Below are 25,580 nucleotides of genomic sequence, written 5' to 3' on the forward strand. Positions count from 1 at the left end.
ATGCCTTCTAAGCAGTAGGAAATGTATGAAGAGAAGAGAAATGGGCTTTAGCACTGGGCACATGAAGAGAGCATTGGGTGGTCGGATTTGGATGCAGCGCAGTGTGTGTGAAGGGAGCAGTGGGACAGCAGAACCTAGGCTGATAGAGTGGAAAGGCAAGAGAGTTTGCACTCTGTTTTCTGGACAGCAAGGAGCCCCTGAAGGATCTGTGATAGTAATAGTCATTCATCGGGTAAATTAATGTCTCATTGAAAAGGAAAATAAAATGGAGAGAGAGTATAGAGTAAAAAGTGAACAACCAAGTGATAGGCAAGTTTGCTAGTCCAAATGAGAAATAATGAAGACAATATATGGGATTTGCCCAGGGAAGTTGTTAAGAGAGAAAAGAAACAGGTCATAGATGTACATTAGGGGAGTGACTTTATTTGGTGGAAAGGAGGATGAAGAGGAGGAAGCAGAGAAAAAGGCAAAAGGTATAATAATTTTCCACGCTGTTGGCTGCAGTCTATTAGTGGGTCCTGTATTCACTTCAGTGGGTTGCAACTAGTGGATTAGTCAAGATGCAGTAGACTATGCCATGGTAACACAGTGTTAGTGGCTTTTAACGACAAAGATTTGTTTATCGCTCATGATATAAGTCCTTTGAGGGTGGGCTGCCCTTGTGTAGTTCTCTCCATGCACTCTTAGTCCAGAATCCAGATTGATGTAATAGCTTCTATCTGGAATATTCCAGTCTCGTAGCAGAGAATAAAAAGGAAATAGTGAACTACATGCAGCATTCTAAAACCTCTGCCTGGAAGAAGTGACATTTGTCACTCCTCATACTGCATTGGACACAGCAAGTCACATAACCAGGTCTGCCAACAGGTATTGGTAATTGAAAGGCCATTAATGGTCTGGAAGAGAACATTTTTAGTGAAATAATGGGAGAAGGAGCTTGCAGGAAGTTAGGTGATCCAGGAATTGGCCAGTGAAGGGGAGAAGACAAGAAGATAACTTAAGGAAGAAGCTGGTGAAGGGAACATCTTTTCCCTGTAATTGGGAGAGAATTTAGCATATGCTGGGGGGAATAACCCATGCAGAGAGAGAGATGCTGAAAATGAAAAAGGAATAGAAATGTTTATCGGAGCAGATTTCCTTCTCTTTGTCCTTTAAGCCTGCACACTTGAAAACCAGGAAAATTGGATTTTTCTTAATCTTCACATCCTTGCAAAAGTGTTTTGGTGCCTTATACTTGGTTCTTCATTTGAGCCCAGAAACCTGAAACAGTTAAAAATTGAGGTTATTGTCATTACTAACAGTTATACATGCATTTGAAATTTACAAAACATGTTCATATGTAACAAGGTTATTTAACAACCTAATTTTTTCCCATTTTACAGATGAGACCAAAGTTCCAAGGAGTTATGTGTCTTATCCATATGTCAGTTTGCTAGTAAATGGCAGAACTAGGACTCTCTATTCTGTTCTCTAACTTTTCCATCATCAGCCTTCAGGTGAGTTAGTTAGGAAGGTTACGATTATAAATAATTAGAGCAAGTTACTTTGACAAACCATCAAAACCTATTTAACCTAAACTTAAGTTTTCTACTTTTATTTCTTTAAGATTTGAGGTCTTCAAATACACAAGGAGGGTTTTAGCAGTTAGTGGGTGAATGCTTTCGGGGGGAGGTCAGAGAGAATTGGGAGAAATGAGAACATGTCTTGAGTGTCTGGAGCATAGAAGATCAAGGGAGCTGGTAGTGAGGTGTGGACCAAGGGCAGAAGTTAAACTCCGAAGACAGTGAATCAGAATCCTAGAATTGAGCTGGGACAAAAGGAAGATTCGAATGTGAAGGGAACTGGAAGATTCTGCAAACACAGTGCACAATAGTCTGCAGTTGTGTCTGCATAACCCGTTAGTGAACCCCAGTGTGTGAAAACCACAGGGGTCAGGCAGTCGACAGCCACTCTGGGTTTGTGAAAGACTTTCCATTTCAGAAAACAACACATCTCCTATTCTGAGGAAAGTTCGTACTGAATATGATGAAATGCTATTTTTCTAATCACTTATGCATTTATTTAAATATATATATGTTATCTGTTTATGTGTACACACACACACATTATCTTTTCTGAATTACCCACAGACTACCTTATTGAAAATTAGACACATGGAAAGTTTCAACTTTTCAACTTCAGCCATTTTTTAGTTATCTGCATATTAAAAAAAGATCCTAAAATTGCTTTGAAAGTGGAAAAATTGTGTGGGCTTTTTTCATTTTTCATAACTCAAAAACTATTTAATATATTTTTCTCAAACTTTGCAAAAAAAAAAAAAATCACCTTTGGGCTGAAACCAAGCATGGAAAATTTCACCACAAAGGGCTAATTTTTTGGAAAGCTGCAAGAAAATGAAAACAGTGGTTTATAATAGAACGTTCTTCATGCATGTTAATACTTAGTACTTTATCTAATGCATTTCATCTGAGAATTTCTGAACACTTTTCAGATTTAAATATTGAGCCATTTTAATATATGTGTATCCGTGATAGACTGTTAGATATGGAAAATTCCCCCCATGCTCTCAAAGGTCCAGTATATATTGGGAGTTAGTGAGATGTGTTTAAAGGGACAGGTAGGACAAATGATGTGAAGTGGCTACTAGCCAGAGAAAGCCTTACATTTACTGCCTAAACATATTTTAGCACCACCTCTTCCTGGCCCAGGAGTAGTTGTGAGTAGAGTATACTTGATGACGTAAGGTATTTGATTCATATATCTGAGCCAGTAGTTCTCAAACCAGTATCAGCATCACCTGGGATCTTGTTCGAAACACAAATTATTGGGCCCCACCCAGACTTAAGAATCTTAAACTCTAGGGCTGAAACTCACCAGTCAGTGTTTTAACAAGTACTCTAGGTGATTCTGATGCATGCTCTAGTTTGAGAACTAGAACTTTTTCCAAAAGCTTGGAACGTAGAATATTCTGAGATGTTACGGACAATTAAATCTGTCCTCGGTCTTTCCATGCATGTCATCTCTACCTTCTCATATCATTCCTTGGAAGCAGGAGGAATACTTATCAAGTTCTCTAAAAGAAAGATCTTCTTTTCTATATTTCATGTTCTCTAGCTCTTTGCACCTATGACCTTATCCACAAGCACAGTGAGCCCCCTTGAGTAAAATGTTGATATAGGGAAACAGCACGACCAAGACGTATTTTCTCATTTCCATAATTCAAGCCTGGGATGGGACCATATATTTCATTCTCATTTCTTTGAAGTCTTAAGATCCAAGATTTAAGCAGCAAGGTAGCAGAGGTCTGTCAGTGGAAGCTGATTTAAGCCCTGCTCTTTTATGGGCAAGTTCTTAATCTTAAGTTTCGTAGGGGCCCTCTGCATTCCAGCAAACTCCAGTGTCGGTATTTTTGTGTGTTTAGGCACAGAAGTAGTTGTGTATGTGGCATTGTAACAAATTTTGAGAATATTCTCCTGATGACAGAAGTGGACTTTTAGCTGATCACTGGTGCCCCAGCTTGTAAGGGTGAAGCTTAGGTATAGCCTGGGAGAGGTGTTTAAGCAGTTTAAGGTATATGTCTTCAGTTGCAACCCATCTTGACAGAAGCATGAATATAGCTATCTAAGCTAATATCAATGGAAAGGAAAAAGAGACATCTTTTTTAATTGATCATTTAAAATTTTTATTATGAAAAGTTTCAAACAGAAAAAAAAAAATAATTGTATAATGAATCTCCAGACACCCATTATCTAGATTAACATAGCTACTAATATTTTATCTTTACCTCATTTTTTTTTTTTCCTCAAATACTTTCAGGTAGATTACAGCCCTCATAATATTTCATCCTTAAAAACTTTATTGTGCATCTTTTAAAAAGGACTTTTTCTTATATAACTACCATGTCATTATCACACCTAGCAAAATTAATGGTAATTCTTTGATATTATCTAATACAGTTCATATTCAGATTTTCTTAGTCCCCAGAATGTCTTTTTACAATTGGTTTGTGAGATCTTTCTTTAAATTAGAGGCTTTTCTTTCCAATTATAAAAGTTAATATATTTGTAAATTTCAGACAGGTAGGAAAAGCAGTAAAAAAAAGCAAATGTGCCTTTGAGGATTGCTGTAGTATCCAGAGAGACATAACATACTTACCACAAATTGCTTTTATAAAACAACAAGTAGCCTCTTAAAACAGAATGTGAAATTGTTTAAAGAAAGGTACCAGTGGGTCTGAGAATAATTTGTTACAAAGAAATTTGATTTAAGAGTTCATGATTTTAAAAGTAATTAATTTGTTCCTTGAGTTTTCATGCTTAGACCAGAGAGGATAATGCAATACCCCTTTCAATTTTGTTTTTATTTAATAAGAAAAAAAGGAAAATATGGGATATTTTTGCACTATTATTTATTAGGGTGTATTTAAGATACTTAATTCCCTTATAGATATTTAGCATAATTAAAGGTTAAATTATTATTAACTGTTTTACTATAATTATTATTTATTATATTACTATAATTATAATTTAAGGACCTTATTCTTTCAACAGCTCTTGAAGGGGGTTATTCTTTTCCCATTTTATGCGTGAGGAAACTGAGACTTAGAAGGACAGAAGTAACTTGTTCAAGTAGACAACTAATAAGGCTGTGCTGGGATTTGAATCCACATTTGTTTGGCTCCAAAGTCCATGTTCTTAGCCACTAGGCTAAAAGTTAATTTCTTATTATAAAGAATTTGTGGACATCAGTAAAAAGAAGAGCAACTTCTCAGATAAAGGTGCAAAGGACATGAACAGATAGTTCACTGAAGAAGAGCTAGATAATAAAGTCTATCAAAAAATGTGTACTTAGCACAATGTATGACACAGTGCTTAATAAACTAGTGTCTGGTAATAGTTAATAATGTCTGCCTATTAACTGAAAAAGTTCAGTGTTGTATGCGTATACTTCTTTATGTATTTTTAGACAGTCTGAACAGGTAAATACCAGGTGGCTTACAGTGGTTATCTCTGGGGGTTAGAGGTAAGGGTATGTATAGGAGGTGGAGACTCTACGTTGTTTCTACTCTTTTACAATGATCATGTGTTACCAGAAAAAAAATAGTTCCTATAAAAAGTGTTCATAGCCTTTGAACCTACTAATTCTTTTCTTTGGAATCTATATTAAGAAACTAATCTCAAAAATAAAGAACACATATGTGTACAAACATTATTTATTGTATCAAAAAAATTGTAAACATCCTAATGTCCAACTCTAAAGGAAAGTTTGAATATGGAACTTGCAACTATTAAAATTATATTTTCAAAAGACATTGTAATACATGAAAGTTAATTGTAGAATATTAAGGATGTTAAAATATAAAGAGAATATAGAGTACAGCTGTATGTCAAAGAAAACATACATTTAAAAGCTTGAAAATAAAATGACCAAAATGAATACAGTGGTTATGTTTGAGTGGTGAGTTTTGGAGTGATTTTTTTCTATTTATTTTTTGTCCTTAAAATTTCTTTTAATGGCATATATTTTTATAATGATTTAATGGTTATGTATTTCCTTTCCTTTTTTAAAAAGCAGTTTGATTTTATGACTTCATAACAGAAAGTTGGTTCAGGAGAGATAAAGTTTTCAGTAACTTGTTACACAGCAAGAGACAACAATCACAAGGGGAAAGTAAAAGGGTAATGTAATGTCAGCTTCACGGTTTCTCTGCAGGAAAACCCACCCCCGAGACCAGCAGTGGCCCTTGGTCGGTAGCAGCATCTTCGGCAGTAGCAGCCATCCTAGCCTTTTAACTCATCCTACTCTACTCAATTAGCGAGGCTTTTCCCCTTCCTTGCAATTTTTTATAAACCCTGCCTTCCCCCCCTTCACAGAATAATTTGGGTTGTCGCTAGGTACATATTTTGATGGCCTGCCTCACGATCGTTGTTTGAATGTGATAACAAAACCACAGGTTGGGATTAGCATCATCATTCATCCTACTGCTGGGGTGAAGCAGACCTTATTCAGATCTCATTGGACTGCAAGTTTCATAGTGGCTAGGACTTCAAGAGGGTCTGGGGTGTGAGTGAGTGAGTGGCCCATGCTAAGGCAGAGATGTTGTCTTTGTGAATACCCTGGCAGTTGGATGGATACAGGTCTGAAAAATACAGCTTGTGCCTTGCTACATTTAGACCTTGTTAAGCCAGTGAACTGGATGTTCACAGAAGAGCAGATTCTCAGAGCCTCAGTGGACAGAGCGTAGCAGTCAGAAAAGAGATAACATAGAAGAAAGTAGAAACAGATGAGCAGAATTCTGTGAAATTGTTTTTTTGTGGCTATTGTTGATTCCAGCCAGAAGATTCTTTTCAGGCCTATCAGTTTGTGGAGATGAGAACTATGAATATGATCTTTAAGGAAGGAAAAGACTCTTTAACATGTTTACCCTGTGTGCATGAGGCTGTTTTACCCTCCCTTCTTGCTAGTATGGAAAATCTGTGAACAATATGCAATGTAGGCCACAAAAAATTCCCTGAAGTGGAAAAAGCCTGGCAGGCACTAAATGAAAGATGCTTCACGAGAATGAAATGTGGTTGCTTTGAGATCTTACATTCTGAGCCAGTTCAGACCAATTGTATTTGGTTGGGAAGAAGCCAGATTATCAGGTATCAGGGAGGTATATTGACAAACGGATAAAGACTGAAGCCAGCGTCATTTCTGACAACCTGTTCCTAGGAAACCAGACAGTAAATCATTTCCCATTATCAGTCATACAGAGACCAGAGGAAACATGCATGAATGAAGTCTGTAGACAGTCCAGAAACTCCATTTCAACAAATAATTTTATCTCCTCACCAGTACAGTTGTGGGAGCTTCTGTATAAGGCAAACTGAGTGTTAGAGATTCAGCCTTTTCCTCTTTCATAACCTACTACCTTCAGAAAAATGCTGAGGAGTTTCTTGTGCCTATTGCAGAGGAGAAAGGTTCTAGGACTTCAGTAATATTACACAAATGTTGATTGATAGTGATTCAGAAGTGATTTCATAAAATCTTAGGGACGATTCTGATTATCTGGGTGCCAGGGGAGTTCTCCTCAAGATCCTCTGAGGGAGATGGCATCAATTTGTCCCCTTCGGTCGCAGTCCCTACGCCTGCCCTGTACATACCTGGTACTCCTCCTAACTATTATTATTTCTTGTTGCCCACTTCCTTTCTGTTTTTCCTGCCACCACCTAACAGATGGCGTCTATCCACCTTTTCAAGTCATCTCAGTGCAAACTTCTGTGTGAACTCTTTCCTGATTCTTCCCAGTTATTTTTACTGTCCTTCCTTTATAACCCTTTTTCTCAAAATTCTACCTTGTATTACAGGCATTGCATATTTATTTGATTCTCCTATTAGATCTTTGAGCTTTTCTTTTTTAAAATTAAGGTGTAACTTTCACACAATAACTCTTTTTTTCTCTCCCTGCTTCAATCTGGTTATTCTGCCCTATTTTCCAGTTCACTAACCCTCACTTCAGCTGTGTATAAACTCCTTTTAAACCCATCTGTTGAATTCTCCATTTCATTCATTCTATTTTTTGCTTATAGAATTTCCATTTTATTATTATTATAGTTAACCATTTCCTAAAATTCTACATCTCATCATTTCTTTTTTTTAAAAATTAATTAATTAATTTATTTTTGGCTGCATTGCGTCTTCGTTACTGTGCATGGGCTTGTCTCTAGTTGCGGCGAGCGGGAGCTACTCTTTGCTCTGGTGCACGGTCTTCTCACTGCAGTGGCTTCTCTTGCTGCGGAGCACGGGCTCTAGGCGCATGGGCGTCAGTAGTTCTGGCACATGGGCTCAGTAGTTGTGGCTCGCGGGCTCTAGAGCTCAGGCTCAGTAGTTGTGGCACATGGGCTTAGCTGCTCCGCGACATGTGGGATCCTCCCGGACCAGGGCTCGAACCCGTGTCCTCTGCATTGGCAGGCAGACTCTTAACCACTGCTCCACCAGAGAAGCCCTTGTCATTTAATTTCTTGATCATATTAATCACAGTTAATTTGAAGTTCATGTCTGACTTTATTCTCCTTTGTACTGTCAACAATTTTTTAAAGTACAATTTTACTCTTAAAAAATAAAATTCAGAGGTGACATATTTGAAATAAAAATAAATGAAAATCATAACTGATAATTCGAGTGTCTAAGCCTCTTGTAGTTACATTTCTTTTCTGCTTTTTCCTTCTTTGTTTTTGGTCATGTTGCCTTGTCCCTCAGTATGTTTGTGTATTAGTCAGGGTTCTCCAGAGAAACAGAACCAATAGGATGTGTGTATACATAGAAAGTGACTAACCATAAGGAATTGGCTAACACAGTTATGGAGGCTGACAAAGGCAAGATCTGTAGTCAGTAAACTGGAGACCCAGGAGAGTCGATGGTGTAAGTTCTTGTCCAAAAGCAGGCCAACTCGAGACCCAGGAAGAGTCAGTATTTCAGTTGGAGTCCAAAGGCAGGGAAAAAAAACAGTGTCCCAGCTCAAAGGCAGTCAGCAGAAGGAATTCTCTCTTCCTCAACCTTTCGGTTTTATTCAGACCTTCAGCTGATTGGATGAGGCGCACTAACACTGGGGAGGACAGTCTTCTTACTAGGTCTACTGACTCAAATGTCAGTCTCATCCAAAACATCCTCTCAGGCACACCCAGAATAATGTTTGACCAAATATCTGCTAATCCCATGGCCCAGTCAAGTTGACACAGAAAATAAACCGTCACTGCTTGGTAAGGTTCTTTTTAAATTGAATACCTGACATTATATATGAAAAATTATTAAGACAGTATGAGGCTTCTGTCTTCCTCCAGAGAGGATTTACCTTTGCTTTTTTTTTTTTTTTTAAAGTCAAAGATTTTTATTTATTTATTTATTTATTTATTTATTTATTTATGGCTGTGTTGGGTCTTCGTTTCTGTGCAAGGGCTTTCTCCAGTTGCGGCAAGCAGGGGCCACTCTTCATCGCGGTGTGTGGGCCTCTCACCATCGTGGCCTCTCTTGTTGCGGAGCACAGGCTCCAGACGCGCAGGCTCAGTAGTTGTGGCTCACGGGCCCAGTCGCTCCGCAGCATGTGGGATCTTCCCAGACCAGGGCTCGAACCCGCATCCCCTGCGTTGGCAGGCAGATTCTCAACCACTGCGCCACCAGGGAAGCTCTACCTTTGCTTTTGACTAGCAGTTATAGTGAGGATCGATCACTTTAATGTGATAAGGAATTGGACTGAATCAAAACTATCTTTGTGAGGCCTGGTTCATCACTGCTTCTAAGGGGTAACCCTTTAGTAGTTCCCACTGAGAGCCCAGGTGCCTTCTCTTTAATGGGCAGCAAATGCCCAAGTTTTGACCCTTGAGCCACAGAAGATTTTCAGAAACTGTTCAGCTTCTTGGCCTTATAGCCATTGCTTGCAAATTGGTAAATAACTGAGAAGAACTGTTTCAGCACACCTCTCAAAGTTTCCTTTTTCTCTAGAATTTTGGCCCTTCAAATCTCCTCTGCCTTTGATGCTTCCAAAGACACTTTAAAAAAATGCTTTTTCCATCTTTTCTAATTGTTCTTGGCAGGCAGATGGCTCTGCAGTAGGCTAGCCTGCCACGCCCACTCTCCATGGCCACCATCACCACTGCGGCCTAGCTTCCAGTTCTTCCGGCTTTGCCCTGAGAAGTATTCCCTTTCGAGTTTTTTATTCTTTATGTGACCTGTTTTTTCTCTGGACAGTTTTAGAATCTTCACTTTATTCCCATTATATTTTGTGATGATACTCCTTGCACTGTTTATCCTTTTTAATCTGGAAACTGGCATCCTTACGTACTGAAAACTTTTCTTGTATTTTTTTCTTCTTGTTTTCTGATTATTCATGTGTTAAACCTCCAGAAAAGATTCTCTTGATTTATTTCATTTTCCATTGTTCATCTTTCTCTTCTCTTTTAAAGTTCTATACGATGAGAAATGGATATTTTTCCCAGCCTTATCTTGGAATTCATCTAATTAAACTTTTGATTTCAAGCCTTCATACAAACAGTTTCTAAGATAATTTCTTGTTCTTTGTTCCCTTTTTGTACAATCCTTTTTATTCATGGGTATTTCTCTCTCCCTCTCTCTCTCTGAGGAAAGCAAATTTTGGGGGTTTTGCTGTATTCTTGCGCTGTCTCTATTCATTCTGAATTTTCTTTTTCTCGTTTTGCTTATGTTGATCTATAATAGAAGGTTTCTCAGATGTCCGACATTCCTTTTTATCTATTCACATTTAGGAATGAAGCATTGGAAATCCTAGGAGGTTTGTGTGGGGGAGTGGGCCTTGTCAGCTGGGCAGCTTCACCGCAGGGTCATGGGACAGGGGTCCTGACTTTTTTTTTTGGTGTTGTTTCCCAGTGTCACTATTAGTATGTTCTTTCTCTAGAGCCATTCAGTTTCTCCCCCTAAAATCTTCAAATCTCCTGAGAGCAGCATCATCTAAGTGAAACATGAGAGGCTGGTGTTTGCTTGTGAGAGTGTCAGTATTCATGTTGGGCTTTCACTTAATCCTCCATTCCATTGATGGCCCTTTTCCCCAGCCATTCCCTATGCCTGGAAAGCTCTCTCCTTCAACTTCTGTACACAGTAAACCTCCATTCCCGAGGTGCAGCTCCGGAGGAGGAGCTGCTTGGGGGTACTGGATGAGGCAGTCAACCTGGAGACCCTGCCCCTTAGCCTGACTTTCATTTATTCAGTTTGCTGTGTCCTTGCACTGTCACTGAGCACCTGGTATGGACTTGAAGGCACCCATGATCAAAACAGGAAAAAAGCCCTGACCTTTCAGAGGTCATAGTCTGCTAAGGGGAGATGGTAATAAACATAAAAATTAATATGTTCAAAGGTGAGACTGCCTTGATAAAAAGTGGAGCAAGATACGGGGATTAGAAGTGCCATGGCTGGGGGATAGAGGGCAGTGGTGGACTGTACTTTATTTTTTAATACTTTATGTGGAAATAATTTAAAACTTACAGAAGAGTTGCAAGAATAAGAATAGTACATAGAACACCGTATACACTTTACCCCAATTTACTGTTGTTAATATTTTACCTCATTTTACGTGTTATTTGCTCTCCCTCTTCCACCCCCTACTGCTCTCTCTCTCTCATACATATATATGAGGGGGGTAGGGAGAGTAAGTGTGTGTGTGTGTGTGTGTGTGTGTGTGTGTGTGTACACATACATATAAGTGATACATATATGTATATATATATATAATATTTCTTTCTGAACTATTTGAGAGTTAGTTAAATATATCATGGTCCTTTGAGGTGAATGAATGTTTTTAGTTGGTGGCTAATATTTGAACTGGTAACAGAGTATATGATTCCCATTTTCATCATACAGTATTTTCAGATACCATGGGACATTTTTAGTTGATAAATTAGTGACTATCATGTTTGTATGTCAAGTGCAGCGTAACAGTTGGCAGTTGGCAGAGATGTTTAAAGGCTCTCGGGAATGCAGGCCAATCCTGTTAGTGAAGGTAGGGCCTCCCCAGGGGCATTTGGCCACTCTCTGAGCTCTGTAGAAGCTGAGGCCTCAGAAGCCCAGTGAGGCAGAGGTAATAAGACTCAGGAGCTAGTGCGGTGTTTGGCTAAGCCTAGGAGTTATCATGGTAGCACCGGGATGGTTGCTACCCTCAGGAAGCTGGTGCGTCTGGGTGACAGTGGGAGAGGAAGCACCCCCTTCAGAGACCTGTGAGGGAAAAGATATGTTAAGATATGTACATCTCTGATACATCTTTATTTTTTCCTGAATTGAAAGGAGAGATTCTTACCTGTTTCATTATCATAGCTGGTATTAGGGTTTATGGACTTTCTTCAATTATTTGGGCCTAACTTTTTGTTGTGAGTTAACTGCTTTTTTCCCCAAGTTTTAATCTGTATCTCACGGGGGTCTTAGCTTCCCTAACTGTTGGAATTACCTGCTGTCAGATAAAATGGGACATACTTTGCCGTACTTTGTGCCTTCCTTTTGACTTCGGAGAAGCTAGGAGTGTTTACTGGGGCAGCTTCTGTGACAGAAATCCCTTGTCTGCTGCTTTGGCCTGCACCCAGTGTGTGTCTCTGCCATGGGCCCTTTCATTGTCTCACTCTCCCTAGTCTGAAGCCCTGTGATGGATACCTTTGCCTGGTCTTCGTACAGGTATGAAAGTGGTATTTTAGTATATGGAACTGAAGCGTATACATTTCACAGTGTCTTTCAGCAAAGTTAAACAGGGAAGAATCTTTTTTACTGATTTCCCTGGATAACCTTGAGGTCTGTCATCAGCACTTTGCTTATGTAGATATTCAGTGAATGTTTGTCAAACAGTTTCTCTTTCCATGGCCCTTTTCAAAGGTTCCTAGGTGCCAACTTAAAAAAATTGCAGAACATGAGAGTTGTGAGTTAAGTTTTATTGGGGGCAAAATGAGGACTATAGTCCGGGAAACAGCATCTCAGATAGCTCTGAGAAACTGCTCCAAAGAGGTAGCGGGGAAGGTATATATGTGATTTTGGTGATGGGGGAGTACATACAATCAGGCACATATTTTTTGCAGAAGGTTTCTGCTAGTCTCGTGAAGGTTACTGCTAGTCACAAGGAGCAGACGTCACCATGAATGATTTTAGTGTTTTTCTAGATATTAGGAGATACAAGAATTGGGCTCATAAAATCAACTCCTGAAAATATCTAACTATCTGAAGACCTGTTCTGCCAGTTTTTCCCAGAGCACAGAGCGCCTCATTTCAGCTCTGCACCCTGAACTCCTTTCAGGGGGTGTTGGAAGTCAGCAGCTGCAGCAGCACATGATTTAATCCTTGTAGAGGTAGATGGCACGTGCCAATGGAAAATGCCAATTTGTAGTTGACATACACCACAGTGAATAAGAGGCTTCTCATGCCCATTTTATATGTCTCTATGGTACTCTTTATTTCCCGTAGCCTGGTACCTATCGGGCGTTACTGTAGATACCTCTCCCATTTGACTTTAAGTTCTCTAAAAGCAGAGGCTCTTTCACCATTTTGTCTCCAGCACTCACCACAGCATCTGGTGTATCGTAGGTGCCAATATATCTTTAATGAATGAACGAATTAACAAACTAACAAACAATCAGTAAACCCAGTGAACGACTCTTCCCTCTCAAGTGGCTTAAGCTTTTAAAGACTGGAGTTTCTAACTTAGAAAAGTCCCAACCCCATTGTCAAATAATCATGTTTCTTGCTTCCTGACTCACACAGAGTATTCCAGCTCCAAGTTCAAGGAATTGCCAAATAACAGTATTTTGATCAGCAAAGCCATTCTTTCAGATTCTGTGTAGCTTTGCCATTATTAACCCAGAGAAAGCTGATGTTGCCAAAGGCCATAGTAGCTACATGAGAATATCAGAGCTGTAGACATGAGGATGGGTTTGTTATTGTCACCATTCACTGAATTCTGAGGCTACCTGGAAAACACTGTTCAATTTGGAATAACAGTTGCTCTGTAATAGATTGCTGTACTCCAGAGCAGCTTGAGCATCATTAATTTCCTGTTTCAGTTCTTAGTGATTCTGAATCTGAAAGACTCAAAAGGAAGTAGATTACAAGAGATTTTAAGCTGAGGAGAAGAGCATTTTGCTTTCAAAAGAAAATAAATCTGAAGTGTATAAAATGACAGAAGCTTGAGAAGAATGGGTTATAGGAAGAATTTGAAGCTATGTTTCAAATATTTAAGTGTAATCATATGCAAATATCTCTGCAAATATGCAGCGTTCCTTGTAATTAGCAACCCTGACATGTAGATTAAATGCATGAAATGGCTTTTTTTTTTTTTTTTACATTCAGGTAATTAAAGTGTAGAAAAATCTCTGCCCCAGAAGATCTGAGTATGATTCACATGAATGGGAAATGGTAAAAGTGGTCAGTTTCATGAATGCCATCTATCTTAAGCAAAACATATTGAAGTGGCATAATTGTTTTTCAGTATCAATTTTGAAGGATCTTCCTTCTTAGGATTTAACGTTATTTCTGAAGCTGAATGATTTGAAACACTTGTAAATATTGGCCTATCTCTAGCAATAATGGTAGCAGTTGTTTAAACCACAGGGAATTATGTCACCAAAAATAATTATTAAGAAATTCTTTTGTCTGCAAGTATGTCACCAAACAATAATAATTATTAAGAAATTCTTTTGTCTACAAGTATACGGTGTAATTAATGGTTAATGGCATGGGCTCTGAAGTAACCCTCCTTGGGTCCATACTTCATCTTTGTTATTTAGTAGCTAAACCTCACTTTTCTCATCTATAGAATGAAGAAACTTACTTGATGAGGTTGTTATGCATATTAAATGAGATTATGTATATAAAGTACATCAGCCTAGTTCCTAGAAGATAGTAAGCTATCATTACTACTGTTATTCTAAGCAGTTCCCTACTGTGGGGCATATTCCTGTCTTACTAATGTATGAAATTGTTAAGACAATATAAGATCTCAAAAAGCAAGCTCTTGATCATTAAAATAGAATGGAGTTTGCAGTTTATAAACTGAATACATATGATTAAATAAGCTGAATAGTCTCATCCTAAAGAGAGGAAAACATGGCCTTTTGGGGAGAAGAGATAAACTAAACTAGGATTATTCCTAGGTCTGCGTTTTGACTACTAACAGCTTTATCTTTGAAGGCTGCCTGGTTTATATTGCATGTTCTCTGACATGTCTTAACAATGTTGGCAGTCATACGAAAGGAAAAAAACTATGTGCTATGTTTTCTTGTTTTCAGCTTGTTATAGTAGGGAAGTACCCTGCCATTACTGCAGCAGGTGGGCTCAGCTGATAAGCAAATAGGGAAAGTAGCAGTGATGCTATTCTTTCAAAGATGTTGAAGTACTGTTTATCATGGCTTCATTTAGTCATAACACACAGGCATCATTGCTGCACCCCAGAAAAATAAGCTATCTGAACAGTATAAGTGTATTGAAGATGTTTTTTAGATTTTACTGTGTTTAAAAATAAAATGCCTATTTAATGAAACAGGTTGTACAAAAACCACACCTGAACATCATACTCCTTACTTTATGGCTATACTTCAAATTGTTTCCTAACTTCCTTTCTGGAAAATGATTAATAATAATAAAAAATTCAGGAAAAATAAACATCAAAATACTGTCTCCAATTCCCCAAACGTACCCTGTATAAAAAGTCCCACTGTGTATATTTGCTTTCCCATACTAGTCAAGAAAACATGGTTGTGCTTCATTATCAAAAGTTGACTCAGATTTCAAATGAAAATGTGAAATATATAAAAATGTTTCCTTAGAGTAGAATGAATTGGCCAGCCTAGAAGTTCTTTCTTTAATGAGACAGTAACATAAGAAAACGTTTTGTCATGTACACAGATTTGGAAACTTTCTCTGCACAGCTGTGTTATAAAATTGGGTATACTTCCTTGACCTCAGTGATTTTTTTGCCAGTAGGTGTCTATATGAATAAAAGAAATTTTTATTACTGTTCCTTAACCTATCATATTTGGACTATAAATTTCATTGAAATTATTGTTATGGTATCTAGGAAAAATATAAGTTTCACCCAACAGGTAATAACTGTTGCTCTCCAAAGGCAAGAGAGGAAAACCAGTCTCACCAACTATTAGTTGTGATAAACAATCTTTGGTTTTATATTTTTGAGAGGCAATGATGCCTTCAGAGTACACATTAGAACTTCCTTATTGTTTCAGTACATTCCCATGATTTCAGAGTGCACTTTAATTCTCAATTTATTATTGATATAGATCAACCAAATGTAACCCTGTAGTTCCTCATGTATTTTTAGAGTTTTTCCTTGCATGCAGTTTTGTTTAACACAGGTCACAGTAATGGATCGTTTATACAAAGTAACGGATTGCTTCCTCTTTCTGCCAGCTGATTTGATCAGCCTGAAGTTCCTTCGATACTGTGGGTTACATAACTAGTATGGAATCTGTATGGTACATTTTTTAGTATGACAGTAACTGTATTAACCATTTAATCCTTTAGGACATTTTAATAAACACAAGGAAGCCCGTTATTTTGAAGTGAATAAACTTGAAACTAAAATGAGCAATGAGTTACCATACCGGACTCAATTACCAGACTTCTTGGAAAACAGATTATTTTCATTAGTTGATTGTTCTGGTTAACTGTGGATTGGCCAGGAAAAAAAAGACAAAAAACAAAAACCATTTCTTTTGAACTTTCCCCTTTTAAGTGTTTGTAATGTGTTTTAGCATATTCTCCTGCTTTTATAAGCAGAGAACAATAGAACATAATTTAGTTTTACTTTCCTGAAGAATTTGTAGCACCTGAGAGTCCTAGTTCTGAATATTTTCTCTTATCATCTCTGGTGCCATTATAAATGCAGAAAGTTTGAGAGTTGAATAGTTAATTTCTAGTCAGTGGAGACTGCATTATTCAGTGACATCTAATTTTCCAGGTATCACTTACAGGATATAGTTGAAGAACCTAAAAATAAGCAAAATTACCTTTGTCCTTTCGGAATAAAAAGTTCAGAGAACATATGAGCCCCAAGGCTTAGAATGTCTTCTTTGAAGCTTGCTAATTCCCTTTTAGTCATAATTCCAACTAGTTGGTTTCCAAGAAGAAACAGAATTTGGACACCCTCATTGTCAGCACATGTGAATCTGCCTAATGTTCATTATAGCATAGTATTCCATTAAATGGATATGTCATAATTTATGTAACCAGTCCTAATTATGGACATTCATCTCCAGTCTTTTGCTATTCTAAATAATTCTGTTTTCCAGTTTTCCCAACTGCATTTATTGAACAGCTCTTTTTTTTTTTTTTCTCCACTGATACCTTTATCATAAACTTAATTCCCATATATGTTCAGGTCTGTTTCTAGACTCTTTTTTGTTCTTTTGAGCTGTATGATCCTTTTCTGATCATACAGTTTTAACTACTGTAGCTTCATAATATGTGTAATATTTAGTAGAGCTAATCTCCCCTCTTTCTCTTCTTTTTCAGAATTTCTAGGTTTAGTGCCTTTCATTTTCCAGATGAACATTAATATAAGTTGTCAAATTTCAAAATAAAGATCATTTTTTAGTATTTTAATTGGTATTGAATGAACTGAATTGATAAACTAACTTTGTGGGAGAATTTATATCTCTTTTGCAATGGAAGAGCAAATGTCCCTTTGGATTTTAAAGTTTTCTTTATATAAGTGTAGTACATTTCTTTTTACAGTGGTATTTAGCTGTTATTTTTATACATGAGATTTTGTTAATGTTTAAAACATAAGGTGAAAATAATGGTAATTTTACCTTCCCAATATTTCTAACTCTTACTTTTTTTAAAATCTTGTCAAATTTCATTGATATAGTACTTCTAGGACAGTATTAACAATACAATAACCAGAGTAATCCTATTAAGATGGAAGTCAAACATATCACCCCTGTTTTCAAAACCCTTCAAAGGCTTTTCAGTTACTCAGAGTGAAAACCAGAGGCCTAGGGGACAGTCCATCGTCTGCTGCCCCTGTGATCACAACTGCCGCAGCCTGAGCTGCTATCCTCTCACATACTCGGCTCCAACTGTACTTCTTGCTTTTTACTCAAACACCAAATTAGGTTCTGTTTTATGGCCTTTGCACTTGCTCCTCCCTCTCCCAGAAAAACTCTTTTCCCAAATATCATCAGCCCACTCCATAACTGCCTTTGCACAAATGTTACCTTTCACTGAAGCCTTCTGTAAACACCCTATTTAGAGCTACACCACCACTTCCAGCAATTCCTAGGCTTTTTTCATTATCTTATTTCTTTCCTACCCCACCATAGGACTTGAGATTTACTAGTATTATACATCTCTTAATTACTTATTATTATTTTATTTTTATAATTATTCATTCCTTAGATTGTCATATAATTATTTTTAAATTATTAATCATTTATTGTGACTTACTAACATACATGTTTTATTCATTGTTATATCATTTACTCAATTCTTTATTTAGTATTTACTGTCACTTATGTTTTTATCACTTATATCTTTCTCATGCAAAAAATAGTAAGAAAGAAGAAAAAATGGGGTAAGGAGATACAAAAACTAGAAAGCACAAAATAAGATTTTAGATTTAACTCCAAAATATTGGCATTTTTTAAGTGAAAATGTAGTAAACGTATTAGTCATATTAGTTAAAAGACATAGACTGTCAGATTAGATAGAGATAATAATCCAACTATCTTCTAAATATAAGGCTATAGAAAGGTAGAAAGTAGAAGTGTGGGAAGGGTATATCTTGCAACTTCTAACCAAAAGAAAGCTGGTATAGCTATGTTAACATTAAACAAAATAAGCCCTAAGGGAAAAACATTACTAGAGATGAAGAGAGTTCCTTCATAATTATAAAAGGTTTACTCTATCAGGTACTAATAGTCAATAACAGAATAAAAGAGGTAATATCACTACTGGTGGTCCAGAGATTGAAGTATAATAGCAGGATATTATAAATAACTTCATGTCAATAAATTTGGAAGTTTAAATAAAATGGATAAATCCCTAGAAAAAGATAACATCAAAACAGATTCTCAGGGAGAAATAGAAAGCCTGAACGGTCCTAAGCCTTTAAAGAAATTGAATCAATCAATAGTCAAATCTTTCTAAAAATAAAACTCTAGAGATTTCCCTTGGTGGTCCAGTGGTTAGGACTCGGAGCTGTCACTGCTGTGGCCTGGGTTCAATCCCTGGTTAGGGAACTAAGACCCCATAAGCTGTGTGGTGTGGCAAAATCAAAATGAAACAAAAAAACCAAACTTTACGCTTCACTGGTGAGTTCTATCAAATATTCAGAGAATAAATCATTCTATTATATTACAAAATCCTCTGAATAATGGGAAAGGAAACCATAGTCTCCAACTCTGTTTTCTCAAACTAGCAAAGCCTTACATCCAAACCTGGAATAAATAATATAAGAAAAGCAAATTATAGGCCAGGCTTACTCATCAACATGCAAAAGTCCTACACAAAGTATTAGGAAACCAAATATAGTAATATGGTAACATATGAGAAGGATGTATCATGACCAAGGTGGGTCTATCCCAAAAATGGAAAGTTAGTTTCACATTAGAAAATCAATTGATAGTTTACCACTTTAATAAATGAAAGGAGAAAAATCATACAATCATTTCAATAGGGACAGAAAAGGTATTTTATAAAACTCAGTATCCATATATGGGTTTTATCCATATAAAACTCATATCTGTATCCAATGCAGAGAGCCAAAAATACTCAAGGCATTTTTGAAGAACAAGAAAATGGGGTTTAAGTTACTCTACCAAATATCAAAATATAAAGCTTTAGTAAATAAGACGTGTGCTCTGGGCACAGAGTTAGAAAAGTAGGCCAGTAGGACAGATTATAGAACCCTGGAAAGGACCTATTCACATATACACAGGATTTACAACAGAAATGTCACTGCAGAAAAGCAGGAAAAGGGCAGTCTTTGCAGTTAATAGTGCTGGAACAATTGAGTTTCCATATGGAAAAAAATTAAATTAGACCCATATTTCACACCACACATAAAAATCAGTTTCAGGTAGATTATGAACCAAAAAGTGAAAGACTAAGCCATCGAGCTTTTAGAGATATTATTGAAGAACATTGGCTGCCAAGGAGCCTGCAGTGACTGTGAACTGTGGCCGACCTGGCTTTCTTACGGTATTGTGTTCCTATAGCTCCAGGTGGGAGTGACAAACGAGAGCCCAGCTGAGGCTGAGAAGTCAGTTTCTTCATCATTGTCTTTGCTGCCGCTGCAGCTGCTGACAAGAAACCTGCTCTTCAGCCTCGAGGGAGAACTCTTCCTGTGGGGTGGGGAAGGGAGCTCCTTCTTAGCCCTTCAGCTGGGAGGCCTCAGCAGGGCAGTGAGAAACCCTGCCTCTCTCAATACCAAAGAGTGCTTAATACAAATCCACCCCTGTTTGAAATCTCTCAAGACTTAAGTCCAACAGAACATTGGTAGCACTTACAGGAGTTAAAGGACTCATGATATTAGAATTACGTCAAGAGATAGGGGAAGAAATCTGAATTTGAAGGTATAAAAGTCAGTGGTTAATTGTAGCACCACTCCAGTTGCTAAAAGATTTTTTATCGTTTCTGCCCCTCAGAGTCTTAAAGCGTGCTGTTTGGTATCCAAGTGCAATGCCAGATCCCTGAATTAAACTGCTAACATTAGACAATATGATAAAATTTACTTTCTATGTGAGTTCCAGACACCCACCAAAGTGATCATACTTTCGAAAACAGAAGAAGAAAGGCTAATAATTAATGCCATATTGTTTAAGAGTTCTTGTTGATCCACATCATTAGTACTTGGTATTGTTAGATTTCTTATTTTTTGCCAGTCTGAAGGGTATATTCCATATCTTTAAGAGAGACAGCAGCCCTGTTTGACTTTGAGCCATTGGGAGCAGTCCTGAAGAATATCTTTGGACAGAAAAGGCAAAGGTGAAGCAGTAGCATACCCACTGTATATGGAATACGAAAATACAGAGACCTGTTCAAGAGCCCTGGAGACATCGGGAAGCTATCAGTTTCTTTACTTATGCTTCCCAAGACTGAAGGTAACTATCGTTAGGATGCTCATGCTACATACTGTGCTTACCCTGTGTCCTCAACACCATGGTCGTCACTGATGAATCAGGAATGCTGTGTCCCTGTGTTATGCTAGAAGGGGAAGAAGAAGGTGACCAAGTATCAAAAGTCCCAGGATCCCGAAGCTGATTTCATTCCTCCTGTGTTTGTGTTCAAATGCATTGAGTTAGGGACTTCCCTCGTGGGGCAGTGGTTAAGAATCCACCTGCCAATGCACGGGACGTGGGTTCGATCCCTGGTCCGGGAAGATCCCACGTGCCACGGAGCAACTAAGCCCGTGCATCAAAACTACTGAGCCTGTGCTCTAGAGCCCATGAGCCACAAGTACTGAAGCCTGCGTGCTCTAGGGCCTGCCTGCCACAACTACTGAGCCCCCGTGCTGCAACTACTGAAGCCCACGTGCCTAGAGCCCGTGCTTCACAACAAGAGCCACCACGATGAGAAGCCCACGCACCGCAACAAAGAGTAACCCCTCTCGCCACAACTAGAGAAAGCCCGTGCGCAGCAACAAAGACCCAACACAGCCAAAAATAAAATAAAAATAAAAGTTAAAAAAAAACAAGACAAATGCATTGAGTTAGAGTTCACACTGAAATTGGCATCCAGGGAGAATGATTCCTTTAATTGACTTCTCTTGTCCAGTCAGACTTCGCAGAGATCCTGTGACCTTTGTGTGAATCTTTGTATATAACCTTTGTATAAACCCATTGTAATACAGGCAGCTGGCTCTGACTGGAAGATTCTGGATCATCCCTGACATTCTGGAGCCCACAGTGATCTGCATCACAGGTGCCCATGAATGCCCCATAAAGGCCCCAAAGGCCTTTATTAAGCACAGTCCATCCAGCATCTCCTCTGCTTTGTGCTTGAGAAGATGCCAAGGTGGCAGAAACTCCCATATTCTGGCTGAAACTCAGCATTCATTCAAAAAGCACATTATGAGCACTTTGCCATGTGTTGTTACCAACCCAGCATTTTAAAAATCATCTGAAAAGGCTGTGCCTCCCTGCTCCCAAAGAACGTCAAGGCCACAGGGAACAGTACATTCTTACTTATGTGACAGAGGAGGAGATCTAGTAGAGATCAAATTACTGTGACCAAACAAGAAACAACTAAAATATCTCAGATATTGTTGAGAGAAAAGGAAAAGTCTGCAGGAAATGGCTAAGCACTTAGCTGATAGATATGACCAAGGAAGAACAAGAAGATATCATTATTAGAAAGAAGAGTCCTCCACAGTTTCGCCCTCAAATCGCTGTTCTCTATTAGTGAGACAGACATGAAGGCAGAATGACAGGTGTTACCTGATCAACTTTAACATTTGGTCAGTGCCATCAAATAGGTTACTATGAAAAAGGACTGTCAACAGTGGAAGTTAAAAAAGAGACTGAGTCCACAAAACCCCACCTTTACTATCAGGTCTACCAGGAAAAGTGCATCCAGTTCATCCAGAAGGAAGAATGTAAATACATAAGGGAAATGGCAAATCACTGATGCCTGAAATCAAAGGAGCAGACTCACAGCTGAAGTTAAACACAGCCCAAGGCTTAAATCCACATTGTAGAACAGATAAGAGGTAGCATGAAAAAATAATATCTTCTAGAATTTCTTAAACCACAGACAAAGAACAATAACTGTAAGAGAAAAGACTGTTAAATTCAACTGCATCAAACTTAAGAGCTTATCTCCATTAAGAAAAAAAAAAAAAAAGAATAAGGGTTGAACAGGCAAGCCAAGAACTGCACCATGACAAAGGACTGGTATCTAAAATAAAAAGCAACTTCTACAAATCAATAAAAAATAAGACAGTCTAATAGAAAAATGTGAGACTTAAATAAGACATTTGCAAAGGATATATAGAAAATGTCCAAAAAGCATATAAAAGGCTTATTAGTCATCAGAGAAACACAAATTAGAGCCACAATGAAATACCTCTAAACACCAGGTTGGTCAATTACAATTATAATTACAAAGTTTGCCAGTACCAAATGTGAGGAAATGTAACAATATGAACCCTCATGTCTGATGGTAGGGGAGTAAATTGGTATAAGTACTTTGAAAAACTATTTGGGAAATTGGGATTGACATATATACACTAATATGTATAAAATGGGTAACTAATAAGAACCTGCTGTATAAAAAAATAAATAAAATAAAATTCAAAAATTCAAAAAAAAAATTTGGAACTACCTACTAAAGCTGCACGTGTGCAACCATATGACCCCATATTCCTACTTCGAGGTGATATAGTCAACAGAAATACATGCACACATGCACAAGAGATGTGTGTAAAAATATTATAACAGCATATTTGTAATAACACAAATATCTGTCAGTAAAATAAATTGTGTTTTGTTCTTACAGTGGAAAACTGTATAGCAAAGATAATGAGCTATTGCTACATGTATCAGCATGGTTGGATGTTATAAACAATGTTGAGTGAAGGAAGTAAAATACAAAAACATACTGCATGATTACATCTATATAAAGTTCATTAACAGACAAAAATTAACTATGGTATTAAGGGATAGGTGTTAGTCTGCTCAAACTGCCATAACAAAATGCCATAGACTGGGTGGCTTAAACAACTGACATTTATTTTCTCACCATTCTGGAGTTTGGAAGTCCAAGGTCAGCATGCCAGCATGGTCAGTTTCCAGTGAAACTTCTTCCTGGCTTGTAGATGGCCACCTTCTGTCTGTGTGTTCGCCAGATCTCTTCTCTGTGTGTTCTTGGGATGAGAGTAAGCTCTCAGGTGTCTGTCCTTATAAGGATACTAATCCTATCCATTAGGGCCCCCCTCTTATGACCTTATATAACTGTAATTACCTCTCTCTACATGCAGTCACCTTGGGAGTTAGGGCTTCGTCATATCAATTTGGGGGTGACACAGTTCAGTCTATAGCAGGTTGATAAGCATTAATATAAAGCAAAATAAGGAAGTGATTATAGTATTAAGGAATGATAAGTATTGATACAAAGAAAAGTAAGGAAGTCAGGATAGAGATTACCTAAGATGTGAGCAGAGGAAGGGGTTGTGATTGGAAGATGCCATGCTGGCAGTGTCTTGTTTCTTGACCCACACAGCTGTTCATTTTATAAATTATTTGTTAAATTGAACATTTATGTTTTATATGCTTTTCTGTATGTATGTTATACTTAACAATTTAAAAGGTTTTTTTAAAAGTAAAATCTTGTGTCCATTCTCATTTCCTGTTCTACAGTCTGCTAACATTGTCGAGCTGTTCCATGTATGTTCCATTTATGTTATCCTATTATTAATATGGATTATACTTAACTATTTTGACTTTTCTGATCCCCCATATAAATTATTTTTATATATTAATTTTTAAAATATTAATATGGTAAATAATGGTAAATTTTAGATGTTTTAGAGATGCTCTTTTCTTCTGGTATATTATTAAAATATATTTCATGATATTCTGATGAATTGAGTTGAAATGATATTTTTGTCCTTAAACATTTTCCCACATAGGTAGAAATTCCCAGCTTCCTTTGTCCCTGGCCTACACTTTATTGAGGTTGAATCAGTTGCTAAAAATATATTTGGTCCTATTAAAGATTATCTTTGGCTGGTAAGATTAAGGAATAGAGGAGCTTTTCAAAAGTGAACTATCTCTAAATATAATCAATAAAAGAAATTCTGACTAGAAATGGAGTCTTTTATGTAGCTTTATTCTCTTTTGGCATCATTAGTCAGTCAAGTTGGTATAACTACTAAAATGGTACATTCATTTCTACTTTCAGCAATCCTTCATAGGGATTGTGAGTTACTGTCACAATCAAGAACTTATCTAGGAATCTGATTTCCTCCTCACCCTGAAAGTTAACCCCAGCAACTTAAGGGACATCCTTATATCCTACCCAGGTCGGTTGAGGGCTGAGAAGGCAGTGGGTGGTACTTCTTCTCAGCCTGAATAGATTGTTAGCCATATTCTAAAACTCAGTCATTTGTGGACACTATATAGAAGAAACAGTAAAGCAATGACTTATCCCTTAAGAAAACTTCTCATCAAAGTGTTTTTTTTTTATTTTTTTATTGTAGGTAATTCGCTCTTTTCTGCTCTTTCCAACAATTGAGCGAATGTCTGAGTCACCCAAAGGCAAGCTGGCCACTCCACTTTTGTGCTGGTTTCGATATGCTTTCTATGTTCCTGGCTACTTACTACTTAAACCGTGGCCTGAGAAAATCAAGTCCTTGGTGATCAGAATGCTCCTTCGAAGGATGAACCTACAGAGTGAACTTTCGTTTCTGAATTTGTTGGAACCGTTCTGCCTCAGTAAGCACATTTTAAAATGTATATGTTTATTCTTGTATCAGAAAGTGTTAAGAGAATAATCTCAGGCAGTGGATGAGTATCAAGCAAGGAATTATTTGTTGTATTTTTCTCCCAAAAGTTTAAAACTAGAAATAAGAAGAAAATAGTGAGGAGTATTCTAAATGACAGAAAAGCCTCATCATGCTTTAATTTTAAATCTTATCCTTCTGATTCTCCACTCTAGCTACAGGATGATGAGAAAGAATTCTTCTGTATCGAGTATATATGGAGTCCTTACAGGAATCCAGGGTGTGCCCTGTTAAGCTCAGTGTGTGAACTTTGCAAAAATCAGCCCAAGAAAATCAGGCCTAATGTTCCCATAGAGTGAACAGGCTATGATTTTACTTTGCTCTTTAAAAGTTCTTGGAGAAGTTTAAGTTATAAAACTAACAATAAATAATAGTCATGGTAATGTAACACTGGATGCGTTACTGATTATAGTTTCTGAATGTGCCAGGGAATGTTTTTGCTACTTTACTTCTTGGCTTCAAATGTTGCTTTTAAATGTAATTTATTTGTTTAGTTAATACTAATTTATATATTTACAAATGATTTTAATAATAAAATATGCTACTTTCTTAAGCCATAAAATGGGATAATAATATCCCA

The 25,580-nt window shown here is 37.4% G+C and overlaps 1 protein-coding gene across 5 annotated transcripts in view; it reads left to right on the top strand.

Moving 5' to 3' along the window:
- LDAH (lipid droplet associated hydrolase) overlaps window positions 1-25,580 on the top strand; it is a 105,215-nt gene that overhangs the window by 39,832 nt on the left and 39,803 nt on the right. For all 5 annotated transcript variants that reach the window (XR_014254221.1, XR_014254222.1, XM_082427483.1 and 2 more), the window contains exon 5: window positions 24,698-24,932. Coding sequence is in view for 3 of the 5 variants with exons in the window: in XM_082427483.1 (XP_082283609.1) it covers window positions 24,698-24,932 (235 nt within the window). In the remaining 2 variants the exon portion in view is untranslated. The remainder of the gene's footprint in view (window positions 1-24,697; window positions 24,933-25,580) is intronic.

The sequence above is a fragment of the Balaenoptera physalus genome (genome assembly GCF_965194825.1).
Source record: "Balaenoptera physalus genome assembly, chromosome: 15".
NCBI lineage: Eukaryota > Metazoa > Chordata > Mammalia > Artiodactyla > Balaenopteridae > Balaenoptera > Balaenoptera physalus.